This window comes from Lagopus muta, chromosome 23 (genome assembly GCF_023343835.1).
Source record: "Lagopus muta isolate bLagMut1 chromosome 23, bLagMut1 primary, whole genome shotgun sequence".
Lineage (NCBI taxonomy): Eukaryota > Metazoa > Chordata > Aves > Galliformes > Phasianidae > Lagopus > Lagopus muta.
This window is the reverse complement of record NC_064455.1, coordinates 811467-832354: the sequence shown is the minus strand read 5'-3', so window position 1 is coordinate 832354 and position 20888 is coordinate 811467. Positions and strand designations below refer to the sequence as shown.

The 20888-nt window shown below is 44.3% G+C and overlaps 1 protein-coding gene across 10 annotated transcripts in view; it reads left to right on the top strand.

The window, feature by feature from the left end:
• Nucleotides 1-20888, top strand: part of PUM1 (pumilio RNA binding family member 1) — a 67607-nt gene that overhangs the window by 8591 nt on the left and 38128 nt on the right. For 7 of the 10 annotated variants that reach the window (XM_048968693.1, XM_048968692.1, XM_048968691.1 and 4 more), the window contains 3 exons: nt 8484-8552; nt 16918-17026; nt 19552-19730. In XM_048968693.1, coding sequence (XP_048824650.1) covers nt 8484-8552; nt 16918-17026; nt 19552-19730 — 357 coding nt within the window. The remainder of the gene's footprint in view (nt 1-8483; nt 8553-16917; nt 17027-19551; nt 19731-20888) is intronic. The other 3 variants (XM_048968695.1, XM_048968696.1, XM_048968687.1) reach the window with 1 other exon arrangement.

Here is a 20888-nt window from a genome sequence, read left to right as displayed (position 1 = left end):
CTTGGTTGTAAACTTAGCTGATTCAGATTGGCTGTTGATTGGAAATCTTAACAAAGCTGTTCCAGAGCACTGAGTGTGGTCATGCTTCTACCAGTTTTAAAGCTGTCTTCTCTGAATGATGATCTTACAGGTCTGTAGAGAACAAACTCTGCTTTGTTTGCAGATATCGTGTGATACTGCATTCCCTCTTGTCAAGTGATCTGCTCTAAGATATTGCATTACTCCTCTTCCTTTGTTGGGGGTAACTCTTGTTCTAGAGCAGTTATTTTTATTGGGAGCATCTGGCTGTGCTGTTTATGTTGTACTGCCCCTGATGCTGTACCAGGTTAAAACTTGGCTGACTTTAAACCCCAAAACGAGTCCCTCACCTGCTGCAAGCAGTCTTTGCAGCAAGGAGCCATTTGCATCTGTTCCTAATGGCAGTGCTGCACTTGCCACTGAACTGAGCATTGCTGCGGTCCCTTGCTTGCACCTTTCTCTCTCTGAACTTAAGATTCCAAGGGTTACAGTAGAGGTGAGAGTGAAAGGAAGAGGTCACACAGGTCAGTTCTTGGCAGCCTAGGATGCTTATGCATTGCCACTGGTCTGAGCGTGCACTGGGAGGCAGGGGATGATTTCCCCAAGTGTTACCAGCTCCTGAGGGACAAAATTAAGACTGCTGCTTCTGTAATCCAGCACTTTGAAAACTCGTGCCCCAACAGCGCGTACCCAAGGCATCGCAAGTTAACCTAAATTCCATATTAATGAGGCACTTCCCTCGGTGAATAAAATCTGAGGAAAAACATAATTAGCGAACTGAGCTGCACCATGCTGAAAGGCTGCCTTTCTTGCATCTATTTCTGTACCCTGAATCATTAATCATCTTGGCTACGTGCCACGTGGAGCATTAACCAATCTGTGATTTCAGTGGCTTTTTGCTTCGGATGCTAATGGTAGTAGCAATGCTAACATGAATCCTTTACTACAGAAATAGTAGTTAAACCACCTAATCCCACCTAATACTTGGGACTTCACATTCTTTCTTTACTGCCTATTGTTACAGGACAGGACTAAAAATAGTGCTGTAATCAGTTGATGGAACAACATATTTTAACCCTGGATCTGGTTGTTAGTGGAAAGCCTGTTGTTGAAAGCGTGTGGTGCTTTTCTTATTGTTAGCTGGTAAATACTTCCCCCCCAGATGCTATATATAGCGTGCATGCAGAGCAGATTTATTCTTTTAAATAACATGCTATGTGAGCTGTTCGAAGCAGAGAACACACACAGTCTCCCACAGCTGAGTGAGGCGTTTATTTCCATCTGAAATTTGTAAACCCTTAGTGGTAGTTACTTTAAAAGGCAACGTGTAACTATATAAATCAGTGCTACTAGGTATTCAGGCTGTTGAAGTTAACTTTTTTTTCCTTTCCTCTGTCCATTCTGAATGATGCAGGCAGCAGCTAGAATGTTTTTGTTTCTTATCCTCGCTGCCTTAATCTTGAAGTTCTTGCAGTAATGTTTGCTTTTTTAGGAATGTTTTCCCAGAAAATAAAGATGTGTTTTTTCCCCTGTTTAAAAATTGAGCAAAACTGAAAATCTGAAGGCTTAATGAATGGAAACTTTGCAAGACATTTACCTGCACGTTAATGAAATGAATATCCAGGAAGCAGTCACACTGTTGAGGTGCTTTACGTGAGCACCTGCAGTGTGTTTGTGTGGACAGTGAGAGCTTGGAGTCCTATTTCTCACAGAAACCAACAGGTGCTATTGCTCTTAGGAGCTGAGAAATCATAACATTTTAATCTCTCCTGATAACGTAACAGGAATGTGATTTCCTGCATTACTCTGCAGGAGCAGGAAAGCAAAACAGTGGTAGGACAGGGAGGAGGTTGCTTTGTTAGCAGTGTGTGGAGCTTAACATTTTTGGAGGACTTCCTGCAGACTTGCTCACTGTCCAGTCTGTGCTGAGCATTTCCCATGGATGGCAGATGAGCTCTGAGATCTTTCCCGGTCTGATGGTAAGATCTGTGGAATATCCTGTGCTAGGTTTGCTTGGCTGGCAGTGGACCCTGTAATTTACTGTAGATCAAAGACCTCTTGAAAGCAGCCATTTACGTGTCCCAGCAGAACTCAGTCCTGCCCTTGCAATGCCCATCCCGCCTCCGGTTCAGCAGATGGTGTACAGGTTTTTGTGCCTCCTGGGCAGAGGTAGAGCTGGGGAGGTGGAGCAGTGGTAGATGAAGTGCTGTGATGCATGTGGAGGGTGAAGAGGGATGAGAGAGGTCCTGGTTTAAGAAAGTGTTGGGGAAGGAGAGGGGAAGCCTTTGAGATGAGGCCTCAGTTTTAGGAAGAGGGGAGCTGGAGAAACTGGAGTTGAGGCTTGCAGCAGCAGTTTTCTCATTTGCTCTAGTTACTCAATTTAACATAATTGGCTTAATAGGAATAGATAGCTTAAACCTTCTTCAATCACTGTTACTGCTAACAAATGCAGGTATTTGATCTTCTTAAGATGATGCTATGTAAAAATAAAAAAAAATTCCCTTAAGCTTTTAGAGTTTGTTTCAGTCTGGGTATTTTTCAGAGCGAAATCTTTTACTCTCCAAAGGACCTTCTTTGGTTTTTCTTTCCAGTCTGTGTTTATTTGTTTAATTCTACCTTCTCTCCTTCTTACTGGGAAATGATACTTGCATGAGCATGAAAAAGAAATGCTGTGACCCTTCATGATTAAGGGTGGAATGGAGCTTCTGGAAGTTTTGCAGCATACCTGTCTAGATGAATATAAACTGAATACAAATGAGGAGTCCTTAATATATAAAACCAGTGTATGATCCCCTGAGTTACCAGCACGTCCTGGGATGTGGAACAGTATTACCTTTTGAATTTGTGTGTAAAGGTCACGTTAGGAATCTGTAGCACCCATGTTTGCTGAATGTAAGGTGCAGCATTAAGACCGATTATTGACACTGGTATTTACTGAGAGTTAGCACTGGGCTGCTTTGCCTGTAGCTGTCACTTCTGGGGAAAAATAAATGTATGGCATGCAAACGGTGATACTGCAAATCCTAAAGGTAAATACGCTGTTGCTCTGCTGTTAATTTGGTAGGCCCTTCAGATCCCTGGTTAGTGACCGTAAGGACAGCTTGTGGCGGCGCTTCCTGTTACTTCAGCTGACTGCAGAATTCCTTTTGACAAGTGCCATTTAGCCCTGGGCCCTGCTGGGTGTGCTGGGTTAAATTTAACAGGAGTTCTGAGAGCCAGCAGTGCAGCGTGCCCCATCGGTTGTTTGGGTTTCAGGTGTGTTTATGGCTGTCTTCCTGTGGGTCTGTTGGTGTGCAGCTCATGCTTCCCAGCTTTCCCTCCGTTTCTAGGATTCTAGTTTCTTAGCGCCGCTTTTTTTTTTTTTCTTTGTTAGAGGTTCAGCTTCTTATAAAGCTTGTTTCTGAGGGCTTCAGAGTGCTTTGTTTGGGTTTGTAGCATGGCACAAATTGCCTCTAGCTCTTGGAATGCTGCTGCCTCAATCTCTGCCACATTGATGCAGTTGAGAAGCACTCCAGGTGTGGCAGGACAAGTGTCTGTAGCTTTGAGGCTGGGGAAGTGTTTGCTTCTGAGTTGCTGTCATTTACAGGGCTTCATTGCTGCAGAACTTAATCTAATTTAGAGAAAAAGAGGTGGTTGTCCTGCATGCATTGACTGCCTAACACGGATCAGCTGCCTGCTGTTTGAGGGGCTGGAAATCTGCGGTGATGTATCTGATGCACAGTTACCAACAAGCTCTACTGCTGTGTGGGAGGCTGAGTTTGGGAAGTGGCCATTGACCCAGAGATAAATTGGTTTGTGCTGTTGAAATCCACAGTAGGTAGGAGTAAAAAGTGTTCTGTTTTGTCTTGTCCTCTCTAACACAGGCAGTGGGGATCAGAGCTATTGAAATTGAAAAGGGCTTGAGTTCTTCTTGGCTTCAGAGTAGCCCTGGTGATGTTGTGTGGTTTTTTTGTTTTGTTTTTATTTCATGAAACTGCAAATGGGAATTGAAGGTCTGATCTAAAGTGAGTACTGAGTAATACAGCTATCTATTTATTGTGTGTTTTTCAGAGCAAAGGTGAGAATTGGTTAAAGGGCTTCAGAGAGAACAGAGCAGCCCTGGGCTTTGCTGCAGCCCGTGGGCACAGCTTGCAGGCAGACAGCACTAGAACTTGCACCAGCAGAGTGGCTCTGAGCTGCAGTGTGCTCCAGTGACACACATTCTTATATTAATGTGCATAGAAATGACTTGACTTGAATGAGATACTCATTAAGTTTGAGATTTACATGATCCCTGAGTGCGCACACAGCACGGCATGAAGGTGAGGCACACTCCTGTGCAATGGGATTGCTGTGTAACTCATTCAGAAACAGCGTTTCTGAAAGACAGCTCAAAGGCCTTCATGTTGTTAAGCAGGCTTCAAAAGAAGGCTTGCTGGTTTTCTGCGTTGCCAGAGAGTGAGCCCTGAGCCCTCTTCATAGAGGGTCGAGAGGTCCGTTCTGTGCAAGCGGTGAAGTGCTGTGTTGTGCTCTGCGGGTTGGAGTGCCTGGAAGAGGCTGAGGGCTGCAGCTGAGGGCTTTTCAAGAAGCCTGTTTTGTTGGCTGGCTTCTGAGGTGGTTGTGAATACAGACAGCTGACTTCTCTTGCTGTCATTCCTGGTGTTTCTCAAGATCGCATCTTCTTCCAGGGAACCGGCTTACCGTCCATGTAGTGATAGCAGGGGCTCTTCCTTGTGCAGCCACTTTCTTTTGGCACTGTCTTCTGGATTTCTTTCAAAACCAGAGTTGGGTAGTGAAATACATTTTATGATAATCAGATCTTGTATACATTAATGCTGATCTGTGCATAAGTTCTTTCTCAGTGGACCTCCTTGTTTCCAGTGCCTGCACCGTCGTGGTGCTGCCCTCCATGTCTGTGCTTGTTGTAGGGCAGCAAGAGCTAACAGGGGTAGATCCCAGTGAGGCATGAGGCCATTTATATCCCATTTACCACTTCAGGGTATAGCCTGTCTTTTGGAACACAAAGATGTAAGCAGTCATGGCTTTGGTTGAAAGTTCTGCTGTTTGAGAAGGTATCTATCCTTGTTGGAATGGAAATAAAGGAACCCTCTGATGTCATGTTCGCCTCACGGAAGAAAATGAAGGGATGTTGCTAGTTGATGTTATGAAGTAGAAAAATGAGATCAGGATATTTGGGTATGGCCTTAGGAAATGGAATAATAAGCAAGTTTATATTACAGACAAATCAGTAAGATGCTCAGTGAAGGCAAAGGAATGATGTGACTGAGAAGGGGATCTCATACGGTAGTTATATGCAGCTTGGGCATCCAGTACCCAGGAGTTGTGCATAGGGAACTGATTTAGAAAATAATTTAATCCATAATCATTAGGATTGCTGTATTATTGTGAGTTTGGCGAGAGATTGTGAACTTGCATTGAAGGCTTTGAGCGTGCTGGAGATGCTGGTGTTGTCAATAGGTACAGCAGCTTTGGCTTTTCTACAGAGAACGCAGGCCTCTTGTCTTAAAACAGAAACAAAGCATACTCATAGCAAGGTCTTGACTCCATTGGGCTGGAAATAGTGGTAGGAATACCAAAAGCCACAGTCAGGCTTCAGACCAGTGAGCATGGTGTGACTGCTTGCAGCGCTGATGGTGTGCGAGTGTCTCAGCCAGGTTTTTTTCCTTTATGCTATGTCAGCCACCAGATGTTATAACTGACTTCATTCCTTTGACCTGGAGGTGCCTGCAAGTGGGAGTGTGGCTGCACACATGGATGGAAGTCGCATATGTGTGCTGCTGGGATTGCTTTCATTACGTGATAACATTTTTACTCAAGGAAAATACTTGAATGAGAAACGTCTAAAAATGTTCTTGCATCTGATGTGACCTAATAAAATATACAGATTCTAGCAATCTTTGTAAGCAAATCATGTTTATGTTAGAGTACAGTGGACCATGTAACGTTCCAGAGCATTGTGAAGGAGAGTAGAGGCACTGAAAGAGGAAATGGAGTTGTTCAGCAGTTAGCTGCATGTTCTGCCAGGAGTTCTCACCAGGGATGTTTGTGCTGCTGGAGCTGCTGGAGCTGGGATGCAATCAGAGCAAAGTAGACACATCTCTTGAAGTTCTGATTTCTGCTAGAAATGTAATGATGGTATCTTTGTTGCAGCTTTGTTTTCAGGTTCCCATAGCAGAACATCCACCTGTGGGAGTTTGTTTTGGTGAAGCTGGGAGGGAGCGCCATGAGGCAGCCTGTGTTTCTGCATTAGCACTTTCCACTGTGCTGCAAGTCCTGGAGCTGTGCCACTGTGGCTGCATCTGTGGTTTGCTGGGTCATTGCTTTAGCACTGAGAGTAACGAACGTCACCTTCTGAACCTTTGTTTAGCCTCTCTCCTCCTCACGTATCTCACTGAAATGACAGGCTGCTGCTGTTCAGCGTTTGTGGCATGGCATGTCTGGGGGTTGTCACATTTCCCATCAGTTCAGCTGGAACTGCTTTGCAGTTTGTTCTTACGTGAGGCAGCCGAGATGCGTTAGCTGGTGGATCAGCGATGGAGTTGGCAGTCGAGCAAAGCCTTGGTCGTTAACTGGTTCTGTGGTTTCTGGAAGGTGGAGTCCTGTTTCTGGGTGGATTTGTAGCTGTGTGAGGGTCGCAGGGAGAGGTGGCAACACTGAAGCAAAACTGAAAATACTTTTGAACTAGGAGATGATAACAAACTCGGATTCTGCATGACTGGGCTTGGAGGATTTGCCAGTTACAGAAATGTACAATTTAACAACATGCTGTTAATCTTTTGCAAAGCAGTATTGTCGCAGAATAGTAGCAGAACTTGCACTGGAGAGGACTTTGCTTTCCTTGTATCTGATATTCTTGGATGAGGTCTACTGAATCTTGTCTTAAAACAGAAACAAAGCATACTCATAGCAAGGTCTTGACTCCATTGGGCTGGAAATAGTGGTAGGAATACCAAAAGCCACAGTCAGGCTTCAGACCAGTGAGCATGGTGTGACTGCTTGCAGCACTGGTGTGCGAGTGTCTCAGCCAGGTTTTTTTCCTTTATGCTATGTCAGCCACCAGATGTTATAACTGACTTCATTCTAGAGATGCCTGCAAGTGGTGAGATGGCTAAACAGAGTGTCTTCAGCATCCTGAAAAGCTCCTGTAAAAGGGCTGCAGTGACAGTGTGTGGATTACTCCTAAATAAGTGTTGTATAAACTATTACCACTGCTCCAACAGAAACCTGTATCAGATCTGTGGGGTTGCAGGGTTAGGTAAACACACAGTAGGAGGTGTGTAGTGTTGCTTGTGTGCCATCCGAAGTGCTTCTGGCTGTTGTAATGAGGGCTGTGCTGATTCAGGCCTCTTACCTGGGGAGGGCAGCAAATGAACCTGAACCTTGGCACGTGGCTGAACTTCTGTGCTTCGTCCTCAAGTCCATGGTATTGTTTTTATCTCCTGCTTCTGCATGTATGCTCAATGGCTACATCTGCAGGAGTTTGCCTGGATGAGATTTGGGGGTGCAAATCAGGAGAAAGAAAAACACCAAAACACCATGTTTTCTTGTATTTTCCATTACTGATTGATTTAGCTAACAGTTCTAAACTGCTGCTTTCTGCTGTTCTAATTGAAGCCGTTTTTATCTAATCGTGATCCAGAGCAGCAGCAGAAAAATTGCATCACTGCTGTAGTGTGGCTGTAGGCCTTGCAGTGAGCAGGAGGCCGGCGTGCCCAGCAGCACGGTGCCTGCAGAGGTGGGGAAGGAGCCCCTTGCTCTCACCTGTGCCTTGCCCACCTTGCCTCAGCTTGCAAGTGCTGGGTGCTGCGGGGCTGCCGCACACACTGCTGACCCCCTGGGAAAGAGGAGACCCCGTGAGGAGTTCAGGGCCTTCTGCAGCCCTGGGATACAGCTTGAAGCACTGATAAGAGTAAAATACCTGACAGGTGACATCAAGACTTTGCTTGCTCTCCTTTCTTCATCCCCTGCCTCCTGTTTTATGCAGTTCTATTTTGTTTAATTTGCTTTTTGTTTCTAGCACTGTTTTTTGTGTTGTTGTAGGTTGAACGTAAGTCTGCTGCTTTTATAAGTCTTAACTTGGTCTTGCTTAAGAGGAAATGCTCCTGATTTGTTTTCTTATGCAATAACTGCTTTTCCTGAAATGATGCACCTCAGTGTGAAAGATTGATCTTCAAAATAAACTTGGCAAAGGTGGTTACATTAGACTTTGTGTCTTAAAATAGTTGTTGTTTTTGCCTTTTTTTGTGCATGTATAAATCTAATGCTAAGAGTTTTGTCTTCTGGGAATCTTAAAGGTAAGTCATCTCTTGGTGCTCAGTAGCCTTGTTGTGTGCTGCAATATAGGCTGTAGCTCATAGTTTGTCTCAGAAAAAATGCTGTAGACTGTAATAATTAAAAAAAAAATAATAATAATAAAAAACACCCAAGCATTTCCTCATGTGCTTTTCTCACCCATCTGTGAATAGGTGCGTTCTATGGATGAGCTGAACCATGATTTTCAAGCGCTTGCTCTGGAAGGACGGGCTATGGGAGAGGTAAGTAAAAGGCCTACGGAAGAAAATCTGTATTTTGGGGGGAGGAGGTGAATGTGTAGGAGGCTTTGAGGTTGCTGGTATGATTCTGAACTTGAGTTCTGTATTATGGCTGTGAAGTTTGTGTGTGTGTGCTTTAACAAAACAAAACCTGTCAGGCTGGCTGCCTCTTAGTAGGAGGAACAGCTAAGCCCTCCACCTGTCGCATCATCAAACAGCAAAATGGTGGCTGTAAAAGAACAGTTAGAAATCTGCCTTATGACGAGTGTTACAATACTTGGAGCGTGCTTATTTTGGGATCCCGTGATCTCAGGCCCCACAATATTGTGGGGTTTGGCTGTCAGTCATTGTCTGCTGCCCGGTTTGTGCTCCTGGCCACCTACCAGCTCTAGTCGTAAAGCATAGGGCTGTGTTTCATGTTTGAATAGCTGGTAGTGTAAGCAGAGGTTTCAGAAGTGATCAGTGCTTTGGACAGGTGAAAGGACTGAGGAGGAGCTGTCACATAGCGGATGCTCTGTTTCCAGCTGTGTAGCACAACAGCATGAATTTCCTCAATCTCAGTGTGCAGTAAGCAGGCAGTAGAGTTGGGGAAGAGGCATCTTTTTCTTTGAATAGAGAACTTGCCTGCTTATGCTGACTTGGAAGAGCAAGTTACTTCTAGATGGCTGTTACACGTTCCTGAAAGTTGGGATGTAAATGCTTGTGTTCTTGCCTAGTTCCTTTTTCCTTTGTAGCCAAGCCTTCTGGCTTATGTAAGAGCAGAGACGAGAAAATCTTGTCTTGCAGGAGGATATTAAGGCATGGAGGGTCTGTCTCTAGCGTAATGCAGGTCTTTTGCTTTGGAGAGGCTTCTTTGCTGCATTCCAGTCTGTGAAATTCACATCAGTTTATTTTCCCCCTCTCCAATGATTCCTATTTCTGTAACATAGTTTATGGACTAGATTAAAAAGCAGCCTCTGGAATCCAGAAATGGTTGGCGGGGAGAAAACAGAAAGCCTGGATTGTGGTGTAGTGCCTTCTACCAGGTGGAAGACCCCTGAATTCCTGGAATTCAGAAGCCAAGCTTCTTTACTCTCTGTTCTTTCTTCTCTGGAAGATAATAATGCTGAATTGCATTTCAATCTGATAGTCTGTGAAAGGAAAACCTCTGTTTCTGGATCTACACTGATAGTATTGACCAAGAGTAGAAGAAAATAATTTAGAAAGGAGAAAACATGCCATTACAAATCCATCTAAAGCTGCTGAGAAACAGCTGATGTACCTCCGTATGTAACATGCCAAAGGGATGATGGGTGTGAAAGTTCTGTAAATATGACTTGGCAGGATGTTCATTTTCAGATACAGAGTGCTCAGGTTCTCTGTATGCCTGGTCAGAGAGTAAAATTGTTCTGTGCTTAGTGAGGCGCTAGGTCATGGCAATCTGAATGCCTGAAGGGGTTCTTAACTGCTGATTTTTACCATCTCTTGATTTATTCAGTGATTTGTTGAGAGAAGTGAAGTTAGTGTTTCTTTTTTATCTTCTGGATATGAGATTTTCTGAGCCTTCTAAATGATGACTCACTTCTTTCTCTTTCTCTTTTTTTTTTTTTTTTTTTTTCTTCCCCTTTCCTTTCTTGTGACAACTGGAACTTTGAGACAGCATCCTTCTGTCGTTGGGCTTTTCCATACACTGAAGCAGGCATGTTTCTTCCAGGAGAGATGGCGTTTCACCTTATTTTTGTCTAACCTAAGTCACTATTCCTTATTTCCTGTAGGTTTTTCTCAGTCACTGTGGTTTCCTTTCTTCGTCCACTGAATTTTCTCTCTGTTTCTTGAGGAATTTCAACATACATCCACCTGCCCAATTTTAGGAGCTGTGTAAACTGAGATCGTTGCTTCTGATTCTTAGCTGCAGAGAGTTAATAATATCAGATCCAAAGTATGATATTGAAAGCCCTGGGGGAGAAACATGAGTAGAAGTGTTTCTTTGTACATTTGGGAGAACAAAGCATTTAGTCTATCTTTTATCTTCCTGTTTCCTTGCTTCTTGGTAAGCAGTATCATCACAATTTTAGTGGTTTGAGGAGCTTGCATCTCCTATGACATCAGAGTTTTTTAAAAGGGCGCAGTAAAATAATTTATCTGGATTTTAACAGCAGGCTAGGTGACTTTTGATTCGTGATGAGCAGATAGTGTAATCTGGCGAAATTAAGAGTGGTTTAAAAACCCACAGCTTTCATCTGTACTGTGGCTGTCTCTGTCTTCAGAATTGCACCTTCCTCCATTTAACTGTGTTAAACTCCTGTATAACGTCTGCAGAAGAGAATGTAGTACAGAGAGTGTACAGAAGCTAGTGAAGCAAGAAGCAGAATGAGGGTTCTGTTCAAAAATTGCCCCTATGGAGCTGGTTGGTTTTGCTGCTTCAGCACACAGACCAGAACGCGTGTCCTGCCTCTCATGCTGTCTTCCGAAATCTTTGATCACACAGCAGTGATGCTTATCTGAACCTTAATGTGTTGTGCAAGTTCTTTTTCTTCTCAGGACCTCAAGACAGGGGAGGTGGGTGCCTGCTTTTCTTCACTTGCATCCCTCTTACCTGGACCTTAGCAATATTGAGTATTCGTACAGCATCTTTTTTGTGTAGTGGACGGTGCAGAGAGACCAGAGGTGGAATCTGTTTCCTTCATCAGCACGTGTATTTTGAACTGAACGTGCCCCATTTGATAGTAGGTGCTGCTGTGAGGTAAGGCTGCAGCTGGAGCAAGAGAGCAGTTGGGTGAGCAGCTGGAACTGCTCCTCCAGAGCACGGCTCATGGGAGCAAAGCCATTGAGTAGCTGTGGGTCTTAACTTCAGAAATGCAGGAGTTGGACCAAAAACTCAGAAGAAGATGTCTGAATAACAGCTGATTTTTTTTTTTTATTATTTTTTTTTATTTTTTTTTTCCCCCGCTCCTAAAAAGAGAGGCTGGTAGGAAATACTTCCCATGTTTATCACAGGCGTTCGATTACTGTGCTCTGGGCTGCAGTCCACCAAGGTTCTGGTGCCGCACTCCAGGCTGGCTCTGCCTTTAGCCAAGTTCCTACAAGCCCCGTGGCTCCTTGCAGCAGATCGACAGCTAGGGCTGAAGTGGCACATGGATCTCCGTGTGCCTGATCGTGTCATCACTGATACAGATGGGCTTTTTCTTATGTGGAGTGGTTGTCACACCGGGCTTCAGCATTCCTCTGTCTGCTCTACAGCCAAAAAGAAATAACACCACGTGACATTGTTTTCACCACGAGTGATGTCTTTGCTTTCTTCTCATAAATTTCTCATAAATTAATGATTCATTGGCTGCTGGACTGTGGACTACTGAAAGATGTGAATAATTTTTCAGTACAGTTTTGTTAATCATCTGATGCTAGCAGCACTGGAAGTGGGAGGACTGTGGGTGTGCAGTGCCCCAGCAGCTGGGGATGCTCAGAGCAGGGGCTGAGCAGCATCTCACCAGGAGCAGCTGGATCTGCACTGGTGGCTGCAGAGAGGCAGCTCATGTCTGTGGGTCTGCTGCCATGCATTTCACAGCTTGTCAGCACAGCAAGATGGAGGGGTTGTTGTTTAGATCTTCCACGCTGTTCCCAGTAATGTCATCCTGCCTCTTCTTTATGTGCTGGCTCTTTTTCTGCCAGAGCCCTGCTAGCAAGGCACAAAGCTGCCCACGGTTCAGGGTGGGGTAACGAGCTGTCCTGGCAGCAGGGAGCTTGTCAGAGGGATTCAGCTCGGGCTGCTGCTTGTGCGCTCAGTCTCGACACGGTTTGCTTTTTGGAGGCAGCATTTTTGAGGGCAGATAACATCTTAGCGTTTGTAAATTTGCAGTGCTGCCCAAATGGGACCTGTGAATACGTGCTCTGCCTGTCCGTACCTGTTACTGCGGAGAAATAGAGTTCTCCAACTGCTGTGGTGGGGCACAGATGGCTTCTTTTATCTTAATATTTGCATTGTCTGAAGGGGATCGGTTTACTTAATTTGTCTAATTCATAATCCCATCTCAGGGGGCCCATACACACAGGCTCAGTACTTGTTGACGTAGCGTTGCTTTTGTTGATGTCTATGTCATCCCTCCTCCCTGTGCTAAATTGAATATTGGCCTAACTCTGTAAGTCCTTTGTAAGAGGGCTTAGAGGGATTATTTTCGTACTAGATAAGGTCAATTTTAATAAATAAAACAGAACAAATGACCTAGTCTGCTGACCTCTGCTTTTTTTTTTTTTTTTTTTAATTTTCACACTGAAGAACTTGGATTATTTTTGCTGGAATAACTTTTCCATCACAACTAGCAACTTTCCCTAAGGGAAAATTCATCATCTTGGTGGGCTGTTCTGTACTTCAGTGGAAATAATTGCTGAACCTTGCTGACAGGGCGAGGACCCCCTTTACATCTGTTGCAACTGTCTTTTGGTTGCTTCTTGCCCTTCCCAGGTGTAAACACACACAGAGTCCACATGGAAATTAAACTTTAGTATTCTTTTTCTACTGAAGTGAGAGCTTTCAGTCTGAAACTTTATGTTCTGGGGAAAAAGATTAAACTGCAGGGAACAGAAATGCTGTTATTTTTGTTGTGCAGTGTGTGTGAGATTGCAAGTATCAGAACGTTGTTCTAATCCTTATTTGTGATTCACAGCAAAACTATAAGGTGTTCAGGTACAGTTCTTCAGGACCACATTGTTAAAGGGCAAAATAAGAAAGGGATAGAGGGTATGTGAAACAATAGAGGATTAAATTATTCTGAAGTCATCCTCGAGCCAGAGGACAGAGTCTTGCTGTCTTTTGTGGTAGTGAATCAGCTTGTTCTCAAGAAAATAGAAATGTTTATTAAACGAGCAACCAACATGTAAATAAAAGCTTGCTCTGTGCATGACACTTCATAACAGCTTGTTGTGCCTCAGTAACACAGATGCACAGGAAGGTGGTTCTTTTTTCTTGCCTGGTTAGCTGTGCAGTTTGTGGTGCTGTGTGTGAAGTTCATACGTGAGCACAGCGGCTCACACGAATATCGTGTTTGGTTCCCCTTTGCCCTTCTATGCTGGCCTAGTGGATTTCCTCTTACATGTGATTTTTTTTTTATTTTTTTTTTTGGTTAAAGCTGCCTTTTTTCTTTGAGTCGAAATAAATTTTCTAAGTATAGAGTTTACTGTTGCTTTCTTGAGTATACGGGGAAAATGTATTTACTTTTTGGAAACTCAGGAACATATGGCAGGAGTTGGGTTTTCCCATAAACCAGATGATGTTCTTTCCTTGGCTAAAAAATGCTCTAATGCTGCTCAGCTCTTCCTGTCTGCTTTCTGCAAGTCTGTGCTTCTTCTCGTCTTTTCATTTGAGCTTTGCCCATTGCACACTGTGTCCCTTTACACTGTGAGGTATCATTAAAGGACATAGAATCACAGAATCACTGAATGGCCTGGGTTGCAAAGGCCCACAATGCTCATCTGGTTCCAACCCCCTGCTGTGTGCAGGTCACCAACCAGCAGCCCAGGCTGCCCGGAGCCACATCCAGCCTGGCCTTGAATGCCTGCAGGGAAGGGGGATCCACAGCCTCCTTGGGCAACCTGTTCCAGTGCCTCACCACCCTCTGGGGAAAAAACTTCCTCCTCATATCCAACCTAAACCTCCCTTCTCTTAATTTAAAACCATTCCCCTTGTCCTATCACCATCCACCCTCGCAAACAGCCATTCCCCCTCCTGTTCATCTGCTCCTTTCAAGTACTGGAAGGCCACAGTGAGGTCTCCCTGGAGCCCTCTCTTCTCTGAGCTAAAGAAGCCCAGTTCCCTCAACCTTTCTTCATAGGACATGAGAAGCTTTGTTTAATGGGTTTCTGTTGCTTTCTGAAATGGTGGAGGGAGAGCAGGTGTTGGTGGGGTGCTGGCTGCAGGGTTGGAGGAGCTGGGTTTTGTGATGGGGGAACTGCTGTGTTTGGGCATGAGCTGCTGGTGGTCACTTGTCCTTGCGGATGTCTTGTTTGAATGCTGCAGAAAGAGGAGTGGTGCAAGCTGCACTGCTTCCATTGATCACTTGGGAGGCTCATGAGCAGCTTATGCTGTCACTAATAACAAAATCTAAAGTCACCAATAGGTATCTAAAAAGCAAGTGACCTGCTGATCTTGTGGTGTTTCTGCCTCTGGTTGCGAGGAAGGAGCAGCCAAGAAAAATGCTGTTACTGCTTCGTGGGTTGAGAGTTAAAATAACGAGCTGGGTCTTGTTCTCTTGGTAAGAAGAAGACAATAAAATCCGGAGGAAGCTTAGCACTTACATTACAAAGCTTTCTTACTTAGGTGTTTTTTTTTCCCTGTCCTCTTTTTGAGAGATTTGGGTGGAGATGACTCACTGCTGAAAAAGAGATTAGAAGTAGAATGGGATATCTGGTAGGGAGAAGGAGCAATAAATGGTCTTTCTTGGGCAGCACAGGGAGTTTTGGGGTGTGGGTGGTGTGCTGTGATCCAGGGGCTGGGAGCAGTGGAAGTTTGGTGTTTGAGGATCAGAACTGTCTGGAACCTAGTGCTAAAGGGAGACTTGTAGGCACTGTGTTCAAGTATGTGTGAATGTCTGTTCAGTGGTGAAATACTGGTGGTGGGTGGTTGGACTGGATGACCTTAGGGGTCTTTTCCACACTTGGTGATTCTGTGATCTGAGAGTGACTTCCTGGATTTTAGTATTGCTGATTAGGCTGTGTGAGTGGGGATGCGTTGGTTCGTTGCCTTTGGGGGGGCTTGTGTAGATCTTACCCAGGTTGTGGCAGTGTGCCCAAAACCCTGCAGCTTGAGGCTGGGCTTGGAGCAGTAGTGCTGCAGTGCTGAGCTCTGTGCCTGCTGCACACCTCTGTCCTCCATCTTGTGTCTGCACAGGCTTCTCCCTGACACATCTCATTTTATTTTTTCCTGTGCTTGTTTGTCACGTGTTGATTTTAATCTCAGCTGATACCAGTGCAAGAGCAAAATCACTTCTAGGCAACAGCAGCATTGAGTGTTCATTCAATTACTGGGTGGAATTGCACTCTAGTTTGCAGCGGGACTTTCTGAGAATTTGGAAGGAGTTCTGCTTTTCGCTTGCTGCTTAGAATGAGTGCTGTTTGCATTATAATACTTAATTATGGTGTTTCCTAGTTATCTCAATCTGGGGACATCAGAGTTAAGCTCATGCATACAGAGCTACTTTGTGATGCTGGGTAGGAAGGTCTTCCTGAAGTGAAAAGTAAAGAGTGAGCTCTGCTTCTCTTTGTTCACTGCCTTAAACCAGAGGGCTCTGGAAGTTGTGAGCTCTGAAGTTGTTTGCAGTTGCTTTGCCTTCACCCCACAGTCTGTTAGGCTGTAGCCTTAAATTAGTACGCAAGCTGGCGGAGTATAGAGCTATCAGCTCTAATATATATAAGAGATTTGACTGATCTAATACTCTTGCTTGTGCTATGGTAATTCTGTACAGATGCGAGTACTTGCTAATCTTCCAGTTCCTTGTTTTATTCCAACTTCATCAGGCAAGGCTCATTTATTTTTTTTTTTAATTTGCTGTGAATGTGGTGTTGTTTGCTGTCCCAATTACATACATCTCATTCAGCCTGAGGATTTAATTGAAAGATTGTATGCTTGATATCCAAGGCACTTAAGGAGTGCTTGAAATTCCCTTTGCCGTATTTGGTTGCCACACAGTGTTTTAAAATGCATCCCCTAAATAGTGCACGTTGTTCTTTTTGCCATCTTCCGAGCTTCTGTACAGTCTGCCTTGAGTTATCCCAGTCAGTGGTGACTTGTCCTCTCCTCAGTGAGTGCATTGCCTTTCTCCTCTCATCTTGCAGGAACAATGCCTGCGTGGCAGGTGCGGTGGCCCAGAACTGTTCGCTCTTATTATTGTTTACCAATAACCTTCATAGCACTGGGAGCCCTTAGCAGTCATTAAGTAAGTGAGAAGTGAGAGCTCTTGGCACCTCTTCTATATTCTATCCCTGCCAGCACCAGAACCTGGGTAGGGAAGGACTCCTGCTGGAAATGCTGGGTGGTTTTGGAGGTATCCTCGCAGCTCAGGTGGAAATCATGAGTGTTCTCATCACAGCAGTGCTCCTGCTAACGTTTTTCTTGCCACTTGCCCTTGTGTAGAGAGGCTGCACAATTGAATTGTATGTGTGTGCTTGCGTGTGCAGTGTCTGTAAAGCATTTCAGAATGTAAGAGGGTTGCTGAGATTGAGTTATTGTCTCCATTGCTGTACGGCTTACACCATAGGAGTATATAAATATTTTGATTATAAGCATGTATCAGTTTGTGTTTAATGATTGACTCATGTTTAGAAGGGAGACGCTTATGGTTTATGTTTGCATTTTATACTTATTTTAATCATGCTTTGTTTTGTTTTTTTTTAATTGCAGCAGCTGTTGCCGGGTAAAAAGTTTTGGGAATCTGATGATTCCAGCAAAGATGGACCAAAAGGGATATTTCTGGGAGATCAGTGGAGAGACAGTGCTTGGGGAACATCAGGTAGCTCAATTATTTACTTAATTTAGTTGGAATTGAACACAGAAACATGCAATTCCTCTGCTCAAAATTGCTGGCCAGTTTGGATGACACAGCTTTTAAAAAGTTTAAAAAAACAAAAAAAACATCTGTTTTACATAATAATAATAATAATAATAAAACCTTTAAAACCACATTGTTTTGTGCTAGAGTTAGAAAGATATCCATGGGTATAAAAAGATTGCCAAGTGTGAATGCTTGTACCCTTACATTTATCTCCTTAAAAATTTTAGGTAGCAGTTAGAATTGGAATTAAAACTTTCTGATGCATTTTCTGCTTTGGGATGGTTTGCTTTAAGACTGAACAAAGACATTAGAGAACAACATTGGTGGAGGGAAAAAAAGTAATTTTTAAATACTTAACGAGCCAAAGCCCAAAAACATCAATTCTGAAATAAATGAAGAGATGTTTTGAATTAGTTGTGTTGAAGTTTATCTGCCAAGAATTTTGTTCTTGGATGGGAGACTGTCCCATATTTTGAACTTCAGAGGGGAAAGTGTTCAGGTTTATTTTAGCTAACTGGCAGAAAAACCATATGCATGTGTTGGATGTGAAATGTTGACTTTTAACTCTTGGTGCTTTCTATCTGTACTGACTGTGCTCCTTAGACACTGCTGGGCACCCTGTGCAGTATCCAAACTGTGCAGAGGCACAGCTCCAAGTGAGCAGTTTCTCTGCTGTTTTTCTGTTTTGTTTTGTTTGCCTGGCAAAAATAGATCAGAATCTTCCCAGCTGAACGTTGCAGGCTGTGAGGCTGGGCAGATCTCAGGGAGCTGCTGCCTCCAGCTGTCTGACTGCAGCCTGCAGCGTGTGCATCCAGTCCTCAGCTGCAGTTTGTGCTGCTTGTGCTGAGGGTGGATTAAAGGGCTGAGCCAGGTTGTGAACAGCAACAGCTGAGAGCGAGACTTTCTCCTGTGCCGCCAGTTGTCGGGCTGGCTGTGTCCACCAGACGAGCAGGAGAGACGTGGGGGAGGCAGCCTCCTACACTGGCTGATGGCAGATCTCCATGAGTCAAAGCCTTTAGTCTCATCTCCTCCTTTGTTTATTCTCAGTTAATCCAGTGCACCTTGCAGCCTTTATTCCCGAGCTCTGACCTGCACTGCTGTCCGTGAGTCAGGGAAGTCAGTTTCCCATTCTGCTCATCAAAACCAAGGAGAACAGCCATGAGCTGAGCAGTTGTTCCAGGTCACTGCCAGGGAGCACTGTGGAGGTGGGGTGCACAAGTGTCCTTGGCCAGGAGTCGGGTTTGTTCCATGAGCAGTGGAACTGGTGAAGCCTGATTTTCCATAACATACCTCTTGCTCCATCCCTTTTCCCTTCTTCTGAGTCCACAGTATGCACTGCAGTCATCCACATGGCTGTGGTTCTTCACTCCTATAGCTTGTGGTAGGAAGAGAGCGTTTAAAGCCAGCGCTGCTAGGAGCGGTTCTGTCTGATAAAGGCTGCTTCTTTCTTCTCCTGAAGGTACAGGTGGTTATGCAGCAGTGCAATGAAAGCTGCTGGGAGATTGATCCGGGTTAAAACTATCTCCTTTCTTCATTAGTTTTATCCCAGATAATTCTTGGTCCACTTCACTTTGAGGGTGGGTAAATACTCGTGCTTCAGAGAGAAGGCAAGAAAGTGTAGCTAGGAGCAAGAATGGAATAGACCTTTTCTCTTGATGGTTTATGCCTTAGGGGGAAGCTGCAGTATCCAGTGTCAGCCTCTTCCCCCAGCCCCTGGCAGCTGTGCTGCTGTCTCCCAGTAATTTTTAACTTGCTGGCTGTTACCAGTCTGAACATGCAGAAGCTGAGTACGTCTTCCCTTCCCTCACTGGGATGGAAGGTCACCTCCTGCCCAGCCAGCAGTTTCTGCAGAGCTTGTTAGAACTTGGAGACATCTATCCTTACGTAGGCTCTGGTTGGATTTCAAACCCTTGAAGCACAGAGGGGATAAAGAGATGGGGCTGCTGCAGGAGGGCAGGGGGCTGGGAGGAAGGATTGAAGTTCTTAAACTTCTGTTGAGGAAATAGCAGCTAGGAGAAACTGCAATGATGAGATATGAGTATGGTCAGTCATACAACCAGGAAAACAAATGTAAGCTGGCATAACTGTAGGATGATGTTTTAAATAATAGTTACAGTTTAATAGTTATAGTTTAAATGGAGACTTTTTTTCAATTTACTAACACGAGTTTTAATAAAAGTGAATAAACTTTGTTTTTTAATTGCAGCCCTCACTTAGAGAGAAACTTCTGAAATTTTATGATTTTGGAGTTTGAATGCAGTTATCCCTTGTAGCTTTATAGGTCCTTTATACATCAGGAATGTATATGTATCCTTTGTAGCTTTATATATTAGGGATGAGAAAGCCATCCTTCTCCAGTGGGCATCAAAGTCAAAAAGCTGGCACTTCTTAGTACAATTAAGACATTGGGGAGTACATGTTTAATGACTTGCCTCCTTCAAATAGTTGGATCTACTTACAAGAATTACACGTTTTTGTTCCAGATCACTCTGTTTCCCAACCAATTATGGTTCAGAGAAGACCTGGTCAGGGCTTTCATGTGAATAGTGAAGTCAACTCAGTGCTTTCACCACGGTCAGAGAGTGGAGGACTTGGAGTTAGCATGGTGGAATATGTGTTGAGCTCATCTCCCGGAGATTCCTGCCTAAGGAAAGGAGGATTTGTAAGTGTGCCTGATTCTGAAATTTGAGTTTCCATTATGTTGTTTTCTCCATTTGCTGCTTTGTTTGTTTGTTTGTTAATCCATTCCTAGACGCGGATGTTCTGTTCTTTTTTTATTTGCTCTTATAATTCAGCCATCTCTGTTAAAACGGGTAGGCCAGTGTCGACTGAGGGGATGCAGTGTGGGATGTGGGTGTAAGGGAGTTGAAGGTGGCTGACACCCCCTGGTTCTGAGGAGAAGCAGACCTGCAGGAGCACCATTTAAACCTTTTTTCTGTTGAAAAGTATGCAGATGTCCATGTAGCCAAGTGTGGTTTTTGGATGAACGTGTGGATGCTTTGTTGCTGGCTGAGAACAAAAAGCTCCATGTAATGATGCTAGGAGCATAAGCCACTCCAGTTTGGGAATGCTTTCAAGGGCATATTGTTTCCTGTGGAGAAATAGCATTAGTCACTGTTGCTTGGTGGGGTGGGGAAGAAAGCACAGTCACTGCTGCCTCAAATCTAAGCATGTGGCAGTGGAGGCATAATCAAGCCCCATCCTCACAGTGGGGGGAAAAAAAGCCACATCTCAGCTCCGCCTCATCAGCTGAGTGCTGGATCAGTGAGAAACATAAAAGCAGAGTAGGTTTGTTACTGCTAGGAGACTGCTGTGCTCATCTCTTCAGGGAGCCCATTCCTGGTCTCCTTCATCCATCCTCCTGTTTTTCCCCTCATTAGCGGGCCCCTGATAACACTGTTGCGCCCTGAGCCTGAGAAAGATGATTTTTGGAGGAAAAAAGAACAATCAGTGGAAGGAGTCAGTTTATCATCCAGAGTCAGAGAGGTATCTGCTGTGTAGTGCTGGTGGTCAGGAGGTCAGTTCTGAAACGAAGGATTTCATTTGTAAATACCACCTTGTGGAGGTGAGAGCAGAGCTCCGAATTTGTATTTATAATTGACATTTGCAGTCGGGCTCTCAAGTATTAGTAAGAACAGTTAGATTTTATTTAAGAATAAACAGCAGACTATGATTGCTTTTCTCTAAATCCAGGGGAAAAAAACTCCCTCTCTACCACTAAAATGGAGGGAATGGAAAAATGTCCTGCTTTCTGTAGAGCACTTTTCATTCAGCTTCAGAGGTATCTTCGACAGCACCAAAGCTATCAGTGATAAAGATG